Source organism: Apium graveolens, chromosome 6 (genome assembly GCF_009905375.1).
Source record: "Apium graveolens cultivar Ventura chromosome 6, ASM990537v1, whole genome shotgun sequence".
Taxonomy (NCBI): Eukaryota; Viridiplantae; Streptophyta; class Magnoliopsida; order Apiales; family Apiaceae; genus Apium; species Apium graveolens.
The window spans coordinates 36119203-36138279 of record NC_133652.1 but is presented as its reverse complement, the minus strand read 5'-3'; the positions used below and the strand labels follow the sequence as shown (position 1 = coordinate 36138279).

The 19077-nt window shown below is 34.6% G+C and overlaps 4 protein-coding genes across 4 annotated transcripts; 1 reads left to right on the top strand and 3 right to left on the bottom strand.

Annotated features, from left to right (window-relative positions):
* Positions 1 to 3209: 3209 nt before the first annotated feature.
* On the bottom strand, positions 3210 to 3788 carry LOC141664896 (protein FAR-RED IMPAIRED RESPONSE 1-like). The gene has a single exon (XM_074470855.1). The coding sequence runs from the start codon at positions 3786 to 3788 to the stop codon at positions 3210 to 3212; it is 579 nt and encodes a 192-aa protein (XP_074326956.1).
* A 42-nt stretch (positions 3789 to 3830) lies between these two features.
* LOC141664895 (protein FAR1-RELATED SEQUENCE 5-like) lies at positions 3831 to 5699 on the bottom strand. The gene has a single exon (XM_074470853.1). The coding sequence runs from the start codon at positions 5697 to 5699 to the stop codon at positions 3831 to 3833; it is 1869 nt and encodes a 622-aa protein (XP_074326954.1).
* A 3275-nt stretch (positions 5700 to 8974) lies between these two features.
* LOC141668396 (S-type anion channel SLAH1-like) lies at positions 8975 to 10717 on the top strand. The gene is made up of 2 exons (XM_074475273.1): positions 8975 to 10106; positions 10231 to 10717. Exons 1-2 carry the CDS (start codon positions 9258 to 9260, stop codon positions 10495 to 10497), a joined length of 1116 nt encoding a protein of 371 aa, XP_074331374.1. The 5' UTR covers positions 8975 to 9257; the 3' UTR covers positions 10498 to 10717.
* Positions 10718 to 12784: 2067 nt separating this feature from the next.
* LOC141667963 (uncharacterized) lies at positions 12785 to 15625 on the bottom strand. Its single transcript, XM_074474616.1, has 2 exons — positions 15187 to 15625; positions 12785 to 13399 (listed from the first exon to the last, which is right to left on the bottom strand). The coding sequence occupies exons 1-2, from the start codon at positions 15470 to 15472 to the stop codon at positions 13017 to 13019; spliced, it is 669 nt and encodes a 222-aa protein (XP_074330717.1). The 5' UTR covers positions 15473 to 15625; the 3' UTR covers positions 12785 to 13016.
* Between the last annotated feature and the right edge of the window lie 3452 nt (positions 15626 to 19077).

Genomic DNA, 19077 nt, shown 5'->3' with positions numbered 1-19077 from the left:
AAAAAATGTTTGCTTGTTTTTGTTTGTAGATGGTTGCCGGGCTTAATATGTTGAAGCAGCTGGACGCTAGGGTTCCTCCTGAGTTTGTGAAGGAGTTTGGGAGGATTTCTGCTACCTTCCTCACACCATTCTCTCGGTTGATGAAGAAGATCAAAGGACCCGCCTACAGACCTCCCACATTTCAGAACATAAAACCAGATTTCATTGCACCTTTGGCTGACGACTTTGACATTCCAGCCATTCCTGCCCAGGATGTCGTTGACATGACACAACCATCCCAGCATGTGTCTCAGCCACCCCAGGCTATTGCCTCATCTAGTAGGCCCGTGAAGCTTGCATCCCGCAGGATGAAAGAGGAGAAGTGGAGTATCACTAAGAGTCTCAGCATGACAAAGAAGAATGCTATATATTCAGATTGGGGATGGGGCTTTGGGATGGCGCCGAGGAATCCCGGTGGTCTTAGTGTTCAGGACTATCACGTCCATGCATCAGTTATGCAGAGTCTGGCTCCAGGAACATGGGTTGATGACAGGATCATATACACTTATATGGTATTGTTCGTTGTCTAATATATTTTAGTTTTTGCATTTATTTTACTTGTTGCATTAATTTTACTTGTTGCATTTATTTTACTTGTTGCATTCATATATACTTGCAGGGATTGCTAAGGACTCGGGAGGAGGAGATTCACACTGGAGGTATATGGGAGAGGAAACCCGTCTATTATTTCATGGATCCCTACTTCATGGTTCTTGGGAAAGGACATGTGAAGAAAATCAGAAAAGCATCGAGGGTCGGTGGAGATACATTGCAGAGGGCATGGAATAAAGCATTACGTAGCTTTACCGGGTTTTCCAGTGCTACTGTTGGTCCTTCCGTTCTCGAGGCGGACTACATATTCATCCCATGTTGTGTCGGAGATGTGCATTGGGTTTTGTTCATGTTCGGTACTAGACGATTTGAAGGTCTTATCATAGATTCAATGAATGACGAGCCGGATTATCGTGAGGATATACGAGTGGTGGTATGTTCCTCTACTATTACTGTCTTCTATATAGTTCTTACCAATTGTATATTATATTCATTCTCGGATCATAATTTCATTACAGTCATGGTTGTTGCCGAGGCTATTGCATATGGTACACCCAGTCGAGGGGCTTGACCCTACTTCAGCCGAGGTCCCAGCTCTACCGTCCAGGCCAAAGCAACGAAACTCTAATGATTGTGGTGTTTATGTGATGAAGTACATGGACTACTTCACACAAGGATATGACTTAGCTGAGGTACCAAATTGGTCGCAGGAGGAGGTGGATACCTTTAAGTATCGGATAGCCAGGGAGCTTCAGTTAGGGAAGGCAAGGGGGATTCCCGGGATTCGTATGCGTAGGCGTCACGAGGCTTCGTAGTTGAATTTCATAGTATTTTAGTTTGTCAGATTATGTAGTTGGATTGCATTTCATTTTAGGTTGTCGGATTATGTAGTTGGATTTCATTTGATTTTAGGTTGTTGAATTATGTAGTTGGATTTCATTTTATGTTGTCGGGTTTTATTTGGTTTATTTGGTTTGTTTGGTTTGACGTTGTTTAATTTTGTTGGATTTTTGTTATTTTTGAGCATTTTGGGTTGTTGTGGATTTTGGTGGAATTTGGTGGATTTTGGTGGAATTTGGTGGATTTTGGTGTTGTAGGTGTTGGGATTTTGGTGGAATTTTCTGGCTGCTCTATTTTCAATCTGCAAAAAAACAATTTAATGGCCCCAACCGCGGAAAATTTCCGCGATCCGTCTACAGCCCAACCGCGGAAAATTTCCGCGGTCCATCAGTTTTGTTTTTTGCCCCTGAAAACAGAGCAAAAGACAGGGGAAACAGAGTATGTGCAAAATAATCTTCTGTTGAAATTGCTTAATTTTTGGAAGTTAGTCCTAAACTAACTTCCACTAATCCAAACTACTCTCAAAAGTCTTAAAATATGGTAATGAGTGATTTTCAAAAAAAAAATTTATTTTTTTTCATTTTTTACGTTAAATTGAAAATTCCTTAAAAAAGTCAACGAAAGTCAACGCTTGTCCAAATATTGAAAAAAACTTTTCAATACATTTCATAACAATTTGTAATGTATAGTTCGACTTGTAAATTTTAATTTTCAATCTCAAATTTTTAGGTACACTTTCAATCTCAAATTTCATACTTTAATTCATAGAAAATTCATATAAAATTCAATGAAAATACATGGATTCGAATGAAAATTAGACGATCAATACAATCCACTAAATTTTATGAAATATATTGGTCCTAACCAAAAATACCTAGTATATTAGAAAGACCACCGGATAACCGGTGTTGAGCAACTCCTTGCGTAGTATCCACGAAGCATGCAATATGGTAGAGAACAAGTACACAACCATCACGGATATGGCCTTCCGTAAGTTTCCAAGGGTAAGGGTTGGAGTCGTTCCAAATGGTAACCGGAATCGTATTCGAGCCATCGTAGAGACGAAATCTTGCAAAACATGTCCCGCGTTCCCTCTCCGTCCCTCCCGTTAGGTGTGAAACCCAACCCTTCACATATTCGATGCGTATTTGGTCCATATTACAACCCTCACGAGGCCTCAAGTTTACAATATCGGCAATCCGATCACATTTAACAAGCTTACCGCCATTCCATCCGGATTTTTTCCATTTTCCATCGGGCGTGTTGTTGCCCAAATTCAAGATTGGAAGGAAGTACGGATCCGGATGAGAGTTCACCAATCTCCACGGTTCAGTACCCTCCATCCAATTGCATGCCTCGATCCAATTTTTGGCCCTATAAGCCTCCTCATCGGGTGGGTACAAGTCCGTTTCCTCTTCCTCCACATGGGGCGGCTCGTCATTGTCCACAAGGGGCATCAACTCGGCACATGCATCTTCCATCTCACTAAAGGTTGGTGAGACCACATCTTCCTCGTCATTATCCTCATACCACGAGTCGCTTGGTAGGGAGTCCGAGAATGTGTTGCTAACGTGGGAAACCGAATCACAACTATGATCGGAGTTGTTCTCACCACTATACTCGCTAGTCATGTTACCTATCATAATAAAACACAATTATATGACAATAATTGGCAATTATATGACAATAAAACATAACAAAAAAGAAAGCAATGTTAAACACTTAATATTTGAAATCCATTTAAAGATTACAACATTCGGTTACAAAATGGTACACCACTAATTATATTGCGATTCTTGAACATTTTTAAGATCTTCTAGTCTACTAGCACACTTCCTTTTATCATGGCCTTCCATTTGACAATAAGTGCAACTTCTTGGCGGCTTCTCCTTTTTACCAATCGATTCTATTGGACTTTTGAAACGAACGTCCTTCTTCCTCCCTTTAGTTTGGGACATAATAGGGTCAAGAATTGTTTCTTCATGAGCACTTGCATTTGGAGCTTGCGAATTGCTTTCGTAAGATTTAATTCCATCAACGCTCATTTTTTCGAGAATTGGTATTTCTCGATTCATCACTCCAACGGCATAATCATACCGTTCCTTGGATGCAATGCTACTTTGACAAAAACTCATGGTTAACATTGTCATGCTATTAAATCGATCGGTTGAGGTCATCTCATGACTTTGTCCAACATCCAAATTGTAAGGCAACACACCATCAACTCTATTGGCATGCATTGTCCACCTCCGGTTTATGTAATACGGGGGAATTTCCGAAACCCGTTTCTTAGTGAAGACCGCCAATAGGTGTCTACAAGGTAGCCCCGAATGTTCAAGCATTCTACACGTACACATTCCCAAAGAGCTTGCTTTCTCGAATGCCACAAAATAAACATTTCATCTCGTAGGCTCGGACATGGGCCTATAACAACTATAATACGTATAAACATCCCCCATTCTCTCCCCTTCTTCACTAACTCGTCGGTCTTTTTCAACAAAGTATTTTGAAGACTCGACCAATTCATCTTGAAATCTTCTAAACATTCCCTTAGTGTAGATACAAGAAGCATGATACTCCAATGTGGTATGCAATTTCATAGGACGTTTTAGATTAATGGTGACATAATCTTCTTCCTTCTCCCTCATGAATTGCCTTGCCAATGCTTTTTGGGCATTTTCAATGAATTCCTTCAAACCCGTTGCCGAACTCACATACTTATCAAAGAAAGAATTCATCCCCTCACTCCTCGATGTACTATTTTGAAACGCCGAAAATTTGTTTCTAGTATATGCAGGAATCCACTTGTGCTTCAACTCATATAACCCCTTTAACCATTTATGATCTTGCAAGTGATACTTTTCCACAAACGACGCCCATCTAGCTTCAAAAACACATTCGGTGAGAGATTTATAAATGTAATTGTTGAAGTCCGTCTTGAATTCCGGAAAAGCCGAATAATAATGAGCTAATTTCTCCGGGAATTTTTGACTAATGTGCCAAGAACACAATAAATGGGTAGTATTCGGGAGTACAACCGCAATAGCGCTTTCCATGGCTTGATCTTGATCCGTGATTATAGTCAATGGAGGATTATTCCCCACACCTTCAAGCCAAGTACGAAGAATCCACTCAAAAGTCGACGCGTGTTCATCCCGCATCAATGCAAACCCGAAAATTACCGATTGATAATGATGATTGACTCCGGTAAATGGGACAAATGGCATTGCATACCTATTTGTCCGATAAGTGGTATCAAAATCCATAACATCGCCAAAATTTTGGTAAGCCATTATACATCTTGGATCAATCCATACTAGACACTTCAAGCGATTCTCTTCATCGACTTCGGTCCTAATAAAATATTTAGAACCACTTTCTTCATTCAACCTATGCAACAAGTCCAACCCCGCTTGGGCGTCACTAATCTCAAACCTTTTCATCCTCTCGTCTCTTAACACATTCCTAACATGTTGAACATTGAAACCAACTTTGTCATTACCTCCATGAATGTTACCAATCACATTCATCACTTGACAATTACGAACCCCCGAACCATAAAGCGTTTTTATCAAACTACGGGTCGCGGTGTTGACATGTCTTTCTCGTTGTACCAAATTCATCTTACTAGGGGAAACAAGACCGTGGTTGTGTACCAATTCAAGGCTAGTTACCTCCCAGTGACCTTTTTTCTTTTGATAATTGACATACATCCTCACCTTGCACTCGCTTTTAGGAAGAACCTCTCTACGCCGTTTATTTTGACTACTCTCGGCGACGACACTTTTTCCATAAAGCCTACAAACATATAAACGACCATATATCTCGTTGTCTTTATTACGATGGCTAGCTTGAATTTTAATCGCAAATCCATTTCGTAAAACATAAGCCCTAAAAAAATGACCGGCCTCATCCACACTTTGAAAAATTTGATTCAAATATGGAACTCCCCCTCCATCAACATTTTCATACAAATTTGCATCCTCTACATTATCAATTTCATCCTCACCCTCAACATTATCACTATCATTTTCGACCTCATTTTCAACCTCATTTCCATCACTTTCATCTTCAACATCAACCAAATCGTCATCTAAATTAATAAATTGCCCATTTCTATCTACAAAATCATCATCTTCAACATATACAGGGGTTTTAGGTTCTTCACTACTATTTAAACTATCAAGATGTAAACTACAATCAATAGCCTCTTTTTTTTCATTTTGACGTTTATGACGAAACATGCGAGCAAATAATTTATCCGCCATGAAAATGAGAAATTTAAGACAAGAAATATACCTTGAATTGACAAAACAACTTGAAGTTCTTGATGAAAATCGCCTAAAATGTAAACTTGGAGAGAGTAGAATTTTTCTACAAAATTTTGGTGTTTTTGTGGTGAAATGAGGTGTTGTTGGGATGCTGGGGATAAGGGGACAGCACCCAACCGCGGAAATTTTCCGCGGTCCGTCCAGACCAACCGCTGAAACTTTCCGCGGTCCGGGTACCATCTCACCCGTTAATCCCCCATCCAACGGCCCTTAAACTGTTTGTTAACAATCTAATAATAGCAAACAGTTGCTACAGATTGGTCCCCATTTAATAAATTTTAAAATCTATACTATAAGATCCAATTTACCCCTCCTTTAATACATTCATTATTTTGGAATGATCGATTGCTCGATATCGAGCTCTAATCAGCGACCGTCTCAAATTTGTGACTTGCCAACCCAAATATTCTCACGATAAAGATATTTAGGCTTGACTAATAGTAAGATAGAAAGGACTTCCTCTATCTTCCCTTGAAAGAAACGAGAAGTCTGGCTATTTAAGATGAAATGAACTTGGCGAGACAATTAAAGATTGGCTCTCGCTCGTCACTACTAACCCAGTCTTGATTGGATTTTCTTCCTTTAGCGGACGTTTTATCAATTGTGGAAGGTTTTTGGTACTAGCGATACTTTCAAAACAAGAAAGTAAAACTCCACCGAAAAGTTTACGCGTATACTTCATGGATAACCAAACCAAATTAAAGCTTCAAAATTTAAAGTTGTGGTTTTGAGTGATGCGGAGTGTTGAAATATAATATAAGATTTAGTTGGGACTTATCTAAACTTTAAAATTTAGAGTGATCGACTACTCCACAATAAATTAATTAAATATGTTCAAATTTTGATATACTTAGAGATTATATATAAGTTTTGGTTTATAGGAGAAGTCGAGAACGAACTTTATCTTGAAAACATCCGAATCTAGGTACAATTGTTACCAGTGACGGAATCAAGATTAGAAATTAGTAAATGAATTTTCACTAATATTTTGAGCCTACCCGGAGCTTAAAATAAAATTCCTACAAAATTTTAACTAAAAAGAATGACTTTATAAAGAAATTCTTAATGATAATCTTCAATTTATCCGGGGTTTAGCCTAGATTAACGCCCTTAATTTTCATTTGAACGAGTTCTTTACTGGACATTTCTATATACAATACAACATAAAAGGCCATTTATGATAGAATTTTTACATCAACACAATTAAATCGCTGAAAAAATATTTTTGAAAAATTTAAATACAAAAATTCATGTGCTACGACGAAATTCGTCGCAAGTTATTGGGCGCCAAAATTTTTAGAAAAGTTGAATTTACCTTCAACTTTGGGAAAAATTCCAATTTACCTATTCGACAATTTACGACGGATTTTAGTTTTCATCATAAGTTGAGTTTCCTAAATATTTCCGTCGTAAATTTACAGAATACGTCATCGTTTCATATAGCGTTTTATACAGTATATATAAATAGCATTTTAAATAAAAGCAAAATAAAATAAACAACTTAGAACGTCGTCAATATATGTCGTAAGATATTAACTTGTGACAAACTACTTATCAGTCGTAAGTAAGATAACATAACGACATCGTTTCGTATTGCACACAATAATAGCCATTTTTCCTACATATATAATTACGAATATATAAGAAAATAATAAACTTAAGGTTCGAACGACATCGTATAACATGGCGGGATGATTAAGCGGCAAATTATATTATTTAAATATTATTCTGATGATGGGACGCTTGTTGGTCATAGATATTTACGACGAGATTTAGCTTCCATCGTAAGTATTTGTGACGAATCAAGTTTTTTGTCGTAAGATATGCACTAAAAATATTCCATCGTAAGGAGAAATAAGGTGTAGAAATGATGTAAGAAGCTCTGAAAAATAAGATTAGTGGTGGACTGTAATCATATTAATTCGTACATGACTAAATAAAGTATATATACAAAGGAGATAGACTAATTACAGACTAATTATATAAGCACTTTGGAATACACAAGCAATGTATGTGTGACAAGTGCACAAGTTGGATACCATGCATTTCTTGCACATTTGCTAAGAATTTTAATGTTTGATCATCAGTGCTGCATATCAACAATTTTGAATACAGGACCCAAATGACCTAATTAATTAAGGATCATGTCATGAGGCTCTCCCTAACACGTGTGATCTATATATATTTATATAACAGTAGCCATAATCTACCTTTAACCGCCCCTTGATGAATCACTAGTCACGTAACTTAAATACGAGGACATTTTCAAATTTCTACCTAAGAAGAACGGATTATGAATTTGAACTTATAAGGCTATGCTATTTTAAGTGTATATGGTTATACGCGTGTATCAAAGATACACATTTCTTAAACGTTGAGTCACCAGAAAATACTACTTTAGCAGCAGCTGATCAAAAATAACATATTGGTAAACGTTTTTTTGTTCATAACTCACAAGTAGGAATTGGTTTTCTAGTACTTGTTGATGGTGCTGTGCACCTCGTCTGTTTGGACCTTTAGGCAGAACGACTGGTTTCTTAACACGAGGATGATGGCTAATCCGAATCATTGCATGAATATAAAATGCTTAATATGCGGTATGTGTCTTGCGTTCTAATAGTAAGAGCCTCGTGATTTTTCGAACATAAAGTACATTTTGTTAGAAGTTAGAACTAATAACTGGTAAGGTTATCTTACTTTAGAAACGGTCAATTTTGTTACCACAAAGCTAATGTCAAGGAATTAGTAAACAGTGTTGGAAAAAAACTTAGAGAAAAAAGAAACCTACATTTTGCAGAGAACTTGTACTGCTATATTTTTTAATGTTGGAATAATCTTAAATTTAGTTATTAATTATTTGTTTATTTAATTATTTGATATTTAGCAATAGATTAATTATTAGAGAAAAATATTATTTTAGAATTGTTTAGTAGTGGGCTAGTGGAGTTATGGAGTAAATTATGGACATGTAATTTACCCATTAATTAGTAGTGGTTAGTTTTAGTAGTAGTTAATTTTAATATGTTTGTAAAGCCTATATAATGGCTAGTTTACCTTGAGTTTTACAGGAAGAAAAGAAATAACAAAAAATATAGCAGTACAAGTTCTCTGCAAAATGTAGGTTTCTTTTTTCTCTAAGTTTTTTTCCAACAAACAGTCTTGAATACAGTTTTTGATGACTGGTTCTTCCATTTTGTGTCCTGCATGAGTACTTGTGCTTATTAATTTGTAAATAGGAACTCTCATCTCCCAATGGCATCAATATTATATATGAGTGTGCATTTACACTTTGTAATCTTTTTTCGACGTCTGCATTAAGATTTTTAGTCGGATGTTGAATGGAGCTACCCAATAATCTTACGTCTGCATTTGTCCTTTATCAGCTGCACCAGATCTATATAAGTGACACTAATGGTGTAACCATTAATTACATGCAGCAAACAACTCTTTCCTTGTAAACATTTTAACATTTATATATAATTATATATCATCGCAATGGGAGATCAAGTAACTGCTGATCATCAAGAACTTGCGGAAGAGGTTCATATTAGTATCAATTTGGCTCACAAAAAAGATCAAGAAATAATTTTGAAGCCCTTACAGGCATTCAATGCAGGTTATTTTAGAATATGCATCTCTCTGTGTAGCCAAGCTTTGTTATGGAAGACTCTAAGTGAGCGCAAAGATATCCCTAAATCTCTCAATCATTTTTCTACCGAATTACCCTCGGTAGTTTTCCTTTTACTGTGGTATATTGCACTCTGCACCTTAATTGTGCTCTCAGTTCTTTACATTTTGAGGTGTATTTTCTATTTTCACCTAGTGAAAGCTGAATTCTTGCACTTTGTTGGAGTGAACTATATGTTCACCCCTTGGACAGCATGGCTTCTCTTGCTTCAATGCATTCCGATTCTGAATCCAAAACAACCTATTTATCAAGGGCTTTGCATGCTCTTTGTGATTCCCCTGTTGATTCTTGATGTAAAGATTTATGGACAGTGGTTTACTACGGAGAAGAGGTTTCTTTCAATGGTGGCGAATCCAACCAGTCAAATATCGGTTATAGGGAATTTGGTGGCTGCAAGAACAGCAGCTCAGATGGGGTGGGAAGAGACTGCTACTTGTATATTCACCCTGGGGATGACACATTATTTGGTAGTTTTTATTACCCTCTATCAACGTTTATCTGGTGGTGATCATCTTCCAGTCAGGCTTCGGCCAGTTTATTTCTTGTTTGTAGCTGCTCCAAGTATGGCAAGCTTAGCCTGGAGTTCAATTTCTGGCACTTTTGATACTCCATGCAAGATGCTCTTTTTCCTCTCCCTATTTCTATTTGCATCTTTGGTAAGCAATATAGATTCTTAAAAACTAATTAAAATATATAAATTATGCGAGTTAGATGTTTATATATCTTACCTGCATTAGTTTGATTGTGAATCTAAATTGCTTAATTGCATGTGATCTGCAGGCTTGTAGGCCAGCATTGTTCAAGAAAGCAATGAGGAAGTTCAACGTGGCATGGTGGGCGTATTCATTTCCCCTAACCTTCTTAGCAATGGCAGCATCAGCATATGCACAAGAAGTGAAAGGCCTAGCAGCTTCAGGATTAGTGCTCATTCTCACAGTGCTTTCTGTAGTCATTTTCATCTGCTTGTTGCTCTCCACTGCACTCAATATTGAAATGCTTTTCCGCGGCTCTGATCCAATTCTTAAATTTGATAGCAAGGGAAAGTGAGTTCATGCCTGCTCATATAGTTTCAATTGTACATGTCCTCTAAATCGAACAAAACATATTCAGTGTATTGCATAGAGCAAAATTTGGGGAGAGTAAGATGTACGTAAACTTTACCTTTACTACGGTTAGTAAAGTTGTTTCTGTAAAGACCTCTAACTACAAGGCCCTGAATGTTGCATTGTTTAGTATGTTGTTCAATGTGATGTATCATGTATGTGAAGATTTTAAGTAGGCAACCTTTTTGTTTCAGTGACATCCCATTTGGTAGAAACAAATAAAATTAGCAAAAAAAAATAAAATAGACGAATATCAAACAAGAAAACCGCTGTTATGTAGTTTGGTCTTAGCAATCCACACCTGCAACAAATATTATTAATCTTAGTGTGATGGTTTTACAGTAAAAGAGAATTTTAAAGATCAAAATACCAATCTTCCTTTGAACTTTCTAGTGGCTTTGGGCCTGAATAGTATTTGAGAATTGAGAGACATAAAAAAGTTTAGGTTTTCCTGCCAAAGACGCTAGCAATTTTTGATTCAGACAATTGTAAACTCGGGAATTCATCAGAATCTACCTTTGCAGCTTCATATTTTTTTTCTTGCAAGCATATAATATGCCATATTGCCTCACACACAGCCTAGTATCCATCATTTACGGTTAGGACTGCGAGAGTATCCAATCCCATTTGCTCTCCTAGCTCCGTGTCAGTGTTGTCCCAGCATATTGCATTCGCCATTGGTGTTATAAGTCAGTGTTGTCCCAGCATGTTGCATTCATCATTGCTGCCCCTGCCGCGTAGGAAATATGACATTGAAAAGTATAAAGTGTTCCACCGATGAAATCCAAGCTCTACACTTACATATTGTCGCATGCAGAAAGTGTTACAAGTCTAAAATGTTGGCGCATGATGAGGGCATGGATCAGTAGGTAGCAAATTCTTATAAAATTGATGCATCAAGAAGATTGGATCGTAAGCTTATTCAATAAGATGCAATTGTTCCACTCACTTAAAAAATGGATCATCTATTCATCTCTACCAATATAAACAATTGTGATATATATTGGGTATCAGAGAGCACTCGTTCGGAGATTGATTCAAACATATTGAGTATCAGAAAGCACTTCTTCGCAGATTCATTCAAACATACTGTTAATGAAATGTATACCGAGGCGATTTTGATTAGAAATGTTATGTATTGTATAATGTTTAATGTCATTTATTCTAAAACAATGTATACTGTTCATGTACTTTAGATATATGTAAAATCACACTTATCTTAAAATACCCGCAAAACATTGAAGCGACAAATATTTTAGAATATAGTAAGCAATTGAGAGGAGTATAATAAAAAATTGTGGCACAAATCAATTTCTACATTTATTAGCGTGTTTATTTATTTGCCTTTACAAAACTATTTACTAATCTTGATTGAGTAGAAGTCATGACGGTGGAATGTTGTGCTAAAAATATCGAGCTGCTGGGTGACCTGATATGATTATAAAAACAAGGCATGTATAAGCAAATGTGGTAGCAAACAACTACATGCACAAATTTGGATCGGGTGTGGACCCTCGTGATCTTCGTAAAGTTGAGGAAATTTATTTTATCTCTGTGGAAGAGCTGTAAAGAAGTTTAGTGTCCCAAATGACCAGCTAATGTCCATTTCAATCTTTAAGCCATTGATTAAAAAGTAGATTAACACCTTGTGTTGAAAATATTTAATGGGTTTAAAGTGTTTTTTAAGGTTTTGGCATTCAGAATTGGTGGCTTAAGATCCAGATATTCTGAACTAATTTTCTTTTCGTCATCCACTCCCCCTACTTTACACTTTTCTCCATCTAAAGTGACTCACAGTCACAGTGCTGGTTACAGTGAAAAACACATTGGTTATGTTTTTTAATTATGCCAAAAACTGTTGGACAAGTGGAAGTAATGCAGATCGTACATAGCGTCTCAACTTAGACACAGAGCCACTCTTGTTGTGCTCAGAACAATTGTTATACTTCTAAATTCTAATCAAATAGTAGTATATGGCATCTCAACTTAGCCATAGTGCAACTCTTGTGCTCGGAACAATTGTTATACTTCTACACTCTAATTAAACACTCGTCAGTGTTCTAAGAATCTATACCCAGATGCTTATTATGCATGCCGTTCAATCTTGGAGTTGATTGGAATAATTAAACTTTAATTTTTAATCTCCATGCTGCCTGTGTTTACTAATTCCTCCTCAGCTTATCAACTAGTGATATTTTGTTGGGGTCCTTCATTAAAAATTATGCTCAAGGTTAAAGATCATTACAATACTGGTTGGTACCAATTTGATTAATCAAGAAACTTTAGCATTTGGCTCCCCTCTACAAAATGTTGGCAACCCACAAGTATCACTACACTTGGACAATTTAATTTTTTTATAACAGGACACCTATTAATCACAACCAAGAATGCTCTTCCACCATTTAGTCACTATATAGCCTCACAACACGTATCAAGAAAGTACATCAATATGAAGCATTTATCTTAAATAACCTTCTTGCTACCAGTACGTGACAGTTTCTGGTCCGCTGATTGCAACTGATTTCTAAGGTTCTGGTTGTCCTCGAGCAAACGGTCGTACTCAAGAAGAAATCCTTCAGACTGCTTTTTCAAAGCAATAGCATTGGCCTCAGCATTGTTAGCTTCTTTGGTCTTGGCCTCTAGTTCTGACTGCAATTTCTTGTACTTTTCTCTTAGGGTGACAGCCTCGTCTTCCAAAGCTTTAATTTCATCAGAACCTCCAGCTTTGACATCCTCAAAGACTCGGTTTTGCTTTTTTACGGCTTCCATGCCCTTTCTTCGGATACGGAGCTCCCTGATATAGTGATGCAATCTGTCTATCATTAAAGCAAGGAATAGGGAGAAACCTGCACAAATATGACATCTAAATGAGATACAATGAACTGGCAAATAAACAAAAACTACGGCTTTACAGCATCTGTGATTCCAAGGACAAACTGACATATAACTAATTAAGGATACTGAAAGTCAGTAACACCCCCTAACTTTATCATTTACGCAAAAGAATATTTTTACTTCCGCATTTAGAAGCAAAAGACCATGACTCTAAATCTGGAGCTATAACTCAAAGTGGCCCATGGAATGTGACATGAATTTGTTGGGTGTCATGCAGCAGTTACTGTATTAAAAGCATGACATTTTTTTAGCAGACTTCTAAAGTTAGCTCCAAGTGAAACATACTGGACAGCAAAAGGTATGTGCAAAACATGAACCTCAACAGAGCTGTACTGCTGAGACTCTACATAAAGTTAGAGGATATAAAACTCAAAAAAGGTTTTTCAGTGAGTTATATGATGCATTCTATTAAATCTAAAGACCTTAATGGGAAAGAAACGTCTCTTTATACAAGCCTTGTATCAGGTGTCTAAATCAGTTAGCTGAACATAGACATAGAGTATTGCGTATTTTAAACTATATCGTTTGCTGATATATGTAACTCATATTTGAAAATTTATATGCTGAATGCATTGCAATTTGCAACTTACTTTACAGATCAATTCTTATAAATAGGCCAAGTCTTAAATGATATATCACAACATGTTAAAATTCACTTATAAAGTTATGTTGTGAATTTGTCTGCCGTTATAGTCAATCATAAGAGCAAAAAAGAGATCAACATGTTACTTATGTGAGCCAAAAGATGCATAATACAATAGCAGCTTCTGTCATAGTCTAGTATTACCTCTCTCACACTTCAGTTAAAAAAAATTTATTATAATTATTTCCCTTCTCATTTGTCCAATACATATACATAGGTTCAACCATGCTTACCAACCTTTAAACTACCCCATGTCAACCACATCTCAAACTATCGACTAAGACTGAAACACTATAAAGTTAAAATTCAAAGAATAGATCAAAATCAAAACGTATACAAATTTCCTCTAAATCAGTATCAATTCACATTTAGAAAAGAACAACCAAAATGAATACACGGTCCCTCAGCTCGAAATTTACTCCTGCTCATACATAGTAAAATTTCTGAAAGGGCAGCGCATAGAAAAAATTTCAGAAATGGCAGCAGCATATAACAAGATGACTTGTTGAAACTCATAAGAGGTTAAACTCTCTGACACTCACCCACTTACTTTTACCAGTAGAGCTTGCTTAATAGGTCCTCTAAGAGCAAGTCCAGTGTTAAAACTAAAATGACTATATCTCTTCTAAAACCTCGCAAAGTTGGTAGAAGCCACTATATGGATCATTTACTATTAAATCTCCCTCGCCTCCTAGACGTGCACAACGAAACAACATATAAAATTTCATAATATTATAGTGAGAGATCTCCATATCAAAGCCTCTACCTATACCTAAGCTCTGATACCATGTTAATGACCACCTCTTCCAAAACGGCTAAACCTCGAGATATTAACAGATCATACACTTTTAGTGTAAATCATCATTATAATGCCAAAATTACAATTCACAAGTCAGTAGCTTAAATTTACATTTTAATTATCGACTATATATAACAGCAAATCTATAAAAATTACTTTAACTAGAATATCTATCATATAACGCAATTCACATATATCGGAATCCCTAGATTTAAAATACACATAAAATTCACTAACAATACAGGAGGGAGGGAGGGAGGGAGGGAGAGAGAGGGGGAGAGAGAGAGAGAGAGTACCCATGAGGGAGGCCTCAAGGAGTGACTTGGCAGAAAGAACCTGATCAGTGGGATTAACATATTCACCATCTTCAATCCTTCGCTTCTGTATAGACATGACATTATACAAACTTGATATCATCACTACTCCAACTGTTCCTCCAACCGTTTTAACTATAATCGGACCTTGACCCCTTTTGACCCGATCCAAACCCATTATCACCAGCTTCCTCAACGGGGTTTTGAATACGAACATCACGATCATACCCATCTCCATAAATATCAGAAAGAACAGTATTTGAATCATTTCTCACGCCTCAAAATTGACGGAAATTCAACGAGATGGAGATCACTAGGGAAGAAAATTCAAGAATTGAAGGCTTCCCAATTCTGCTTTTTACTGCAAGTAGATCTCTGAAACTTTTTGCCTGTCGTGAGCTTTTACTTTTTTATCTAATGAAGGCCATGTTTGTTTATTTTAGAAAAAATGTTTAAAATAACAATTATTTGGTGTAAATGGTTGAAAATATCCATTCTGGAAGTGGATGGAAGTGGATGACTGAAAATACCGTTTTGGATACGCATTTGCCATTTTGATATCCTATTTTGTATTAGATATGCATTTATCAAATGGGTATCCAATTTATTTTTTTTTATTTTTTTTAAAATACGCATTTGGCAAATGCGGATATCAATGGTAATACCCAAACTACAAATGCGTATTTTTAGTAATTTTCTTGGATACCCAATTTTCAAATGCGTATTACACTTACCCAATTACAAAATGCGTAACCAAAACGGTATTTTCAGCTATGTATTTTAAAAATGGATATTTTCAGCCATTACACCCAAAAAATTGGTATTTTTAAACATCACCCTTTATTTTATGGTATTAAATTGTACTTACATGATTGTTAAATGGAGTAAAGTTTTAGTTTGAATGAAAAATTATAACTTTAACATTTGCTTGTTATTTGGCGATATTTAATAATAACGTTCCTAGTGGATTTTCATTGTAATGGTTAAAAAATAAAAAACTTTCGCTTTAAACAAAAACTATTTATTAAATTCCTCTATGTTTTAGATTTTTTTTTAAATTTATCGTTTGACTTTTCTAGCTTGTAATTCTAGATATTTTGATCAAATAGTGAAAATAATTACTTTTGTAAATTTTAGTGTGAGTTATATACTTTTAAATAGAAAAAGTAAAATTAAAAGAATTAATTCTACTATACCGTTAAATTATTTTAAAATTTGTGCAGAAAAATTAAACGTTAAACATAAAAAAAGGAGTAAAAATTTCATTTTAAATTTATATTCTATATCTATAAATAAAATTTTAAATTTTGGTTTAGATTTATTTTAAAAAATAGTTTTACCAAGTAAATATAAATATTATCTTAATTTCAAAATAAAATATTTGTGTACTATTTAATCTAAAATTGTGAAATGGATTTATACATTCTTATCTATATAATAATTCACTCTAATAATTTAATATAGTTACGAATTTCCCTTTATTATTTTTTTAAAAAACTTATTTTATTAAATTTTTGTTCAAATTATTTTAGGTATTTTTTTATTTGTTTTGATCATATATTTATTTATGAGTTTGTCCGGTGTTAACGACAAATACGTTCTAATCACTGAATTAATTATTTTCATGAATTGACTTGTGATTGGTGGGGTTTTTACATATTTAAAGTCAAATATTATTAGGAAAAAAATAATTAAAATTTTTCCGTAAGATCATCTCAATTTGCCATGCAGGTAAATATTAGCATAAAAGTAAAATTAAAATTAAAAAAAAATCAAGTTGATTATTTAATACATGCCCACAGCAAGGCTAATAGGATTAATACTAGCAATAACTAGTTATAACATTCATTAGATAATCAAAATATAATTTAATAAGGTTTGAAGGACATTTAATAGGTTTTGAGGGTGTAGTAGTAATTTCTGGTTACTACATGAAATAAAATTTTATTGCATTTAGCACTACCCGATTGTAATTTTTTAAATTTTTTAATCTCATATTTGTTTTGTAAAAAAATTAGTGAAGGGTTATTTAAAAATTATAATTTTTTAAATTATCTTATCCTATATTTGTTTTGTTGAAATAGAGTATAGAACTATAATCCCCTCTGGTGGGAGAAGTATTGTTTTATCCCCTCTTATAAATCATTTTTCAAAAGATTATAATCTCCTTATTTTAATTTTATATGAAACATAAGATTAGAAAATTTAAAGGAAAATATTCAAATCTCAAATACCATCCATCAAAACAAAACAAACATATGATAAAACTTTAAAGCATTATAGTCCAATGCTACACTCAATCCAAACTTATTTTATCCATATAACTAATTTTGATGAGATTAATTATGCGCGAATAATTATTCCGGAATTATAATCCCATAAAATAAATATGACCTAACAATATAAAGTTTGAAGGCTTTTATACTATTAAATGATTAACATACCCTCCTATTTTTTGCAAAATTAGAGTACATTGCCATTACTTTATTGTATTATACATCTTACATCTGTATACATTCGTATGTATATATTGAAAATCATAAGCTTATTACAGAAGCTATTTCTTTTCCCCGACAATTCAAATATACATCCCAAAATTTCAAAATTCAAATTATTAATACATATCCCCTCCCCCTCTCTCTATCAAATTTAAATTTTGTTTAAAATTTGATCGAACATTTTTAACTCCTTCATACATTAGTTGTATTCCCACATTAAATTTGTTTATTATTTCATATAACAGTGATCGTAAATTTGAAGATATTTCGATGTCGGCAGGTGACTCTATCTTTTCTTTCTTCAATTTTTATTAAAGGTATCTAAGAAAGGTATATAAGTTATTTACGTTGGTTAATATTTATGATTCTAACCCACTATATGTTTGATAAACTGCTCGAATGATTTGCATCTTTATGTTATGCAAATTTATGATTTTTTTCATTCTTCTTTCATATACTTTTAATATGATTTGCTGTTAGCTCTACTAGAATGTATAATGAATTTTGTGTTTGATTAGAAATCTGAGAAACTAAAAGGATATTTCGAGCAAGATAATGCATCGTTATTTTGAGCGCTCTAGGGATTTATACTTGTGTCGTTTGCTATTGTCATTTGTCGATTCTTACTTATCGTCGTTCTCATTTTTTATAATATATATTAAGGTGATAAATAAAAGCGCGTAAACGACTGTGATGACGCAGTTCCATCCATGTCTCTCAAGCAAATTTTTATGTTTAATTGGAAATTTCTTTAAAGATTATTCTTCAAAATTTGGATTTCTCTGAAAATTCTATTTCATCATGGGGGAATCTAAAACAAATAATGGAATGTTTATTTAATTGGTCTCAAAGTAGCATAAACTCTTTAAATCTCTTAATTGATATCTAAATTTAATATATAATTCTGAATTTTTACTTTATCAATATTCATTGTTAACCATGGTTCCCATAAATTTATTTTTCTTATTTATGTCAATGATTCATTGTACTAATTTGATGTTCTTAAATCTATGTTCACGTGAAAAATCAGGGATTATATTGACACCGAATGAGTTTATATTACGACAGACTCAAGTGGAGAATGTGGAGTTCCATTTGAGACTTACTCCGCAATGCCAACATCCAAAAAGGACAAGTCTTGGTCCGAAAGCTCTGATCATGTAACAAATTATTAATTTTCAGTTTTTAAGTAAATTTAGTAAAGTGTAAGGTATGACTGTGATTGTTGTCTCAACCATTTTTCTTAAAATCTTATATGTTTATGAAAAGATCCTAGGATTATGTCCACAACCAACCTTTAGTAAATAGTTACAGATCCAGTAATCTAAATAATATATATATATATAGAGTAAAGTTCTATGGAGTCCACCTTTTA

What these genes read in the sequence shown, in the direction of transcription:
- LOC141664896 (XM_074470855.1), bottom strand. Translation starts at nt 3,788, where the DNA reads ATGTGTACGTGTAGAATGCTTGAACATTCGGGGCTACCTTGTAGACAC.
- LOC141664895 (XM_074470853.1), bottom strand. Translation starts at nt 5,699, where the DNA reads ATGGCGGATAAATTATTTGCTCGCATGTTTCGTCATAAACGTCAAAAT.
- LOC141667963 (XM_074474616.1), bottom strand. Translation starts at nt 15,472, where the DNA reads ATGATTCAAATACTGTTCTTTCTGATATTTATGGAGATGGGTATGATC. An exon ending in CCTTGAGGCCTCCCTCATGG is followed by an intron (nt 13,400 to 15,186) that starts GTACTCTCTCTC and finishes ATATTTGTGCAG; the next exon opens with GTTTCTCCCTATTCCTTGCT.
- LOC141668396 (XM_074475273.1), top strand. Translation starts at nt 9,258, where the DNA reads ATGGGAGATCAAGTAACTGCTGATCATCAAGAACTTGCGGAAGAGGTT. An exon ending in TATTTCTATTTGCATCTTTG is followed by an intron (nt 10,107 to 10,230) that starts GTAAGCAATATA and finishes TGTGATCTGCAG; the next exon opens with GCTTGTAGGCCAGCATTGTT.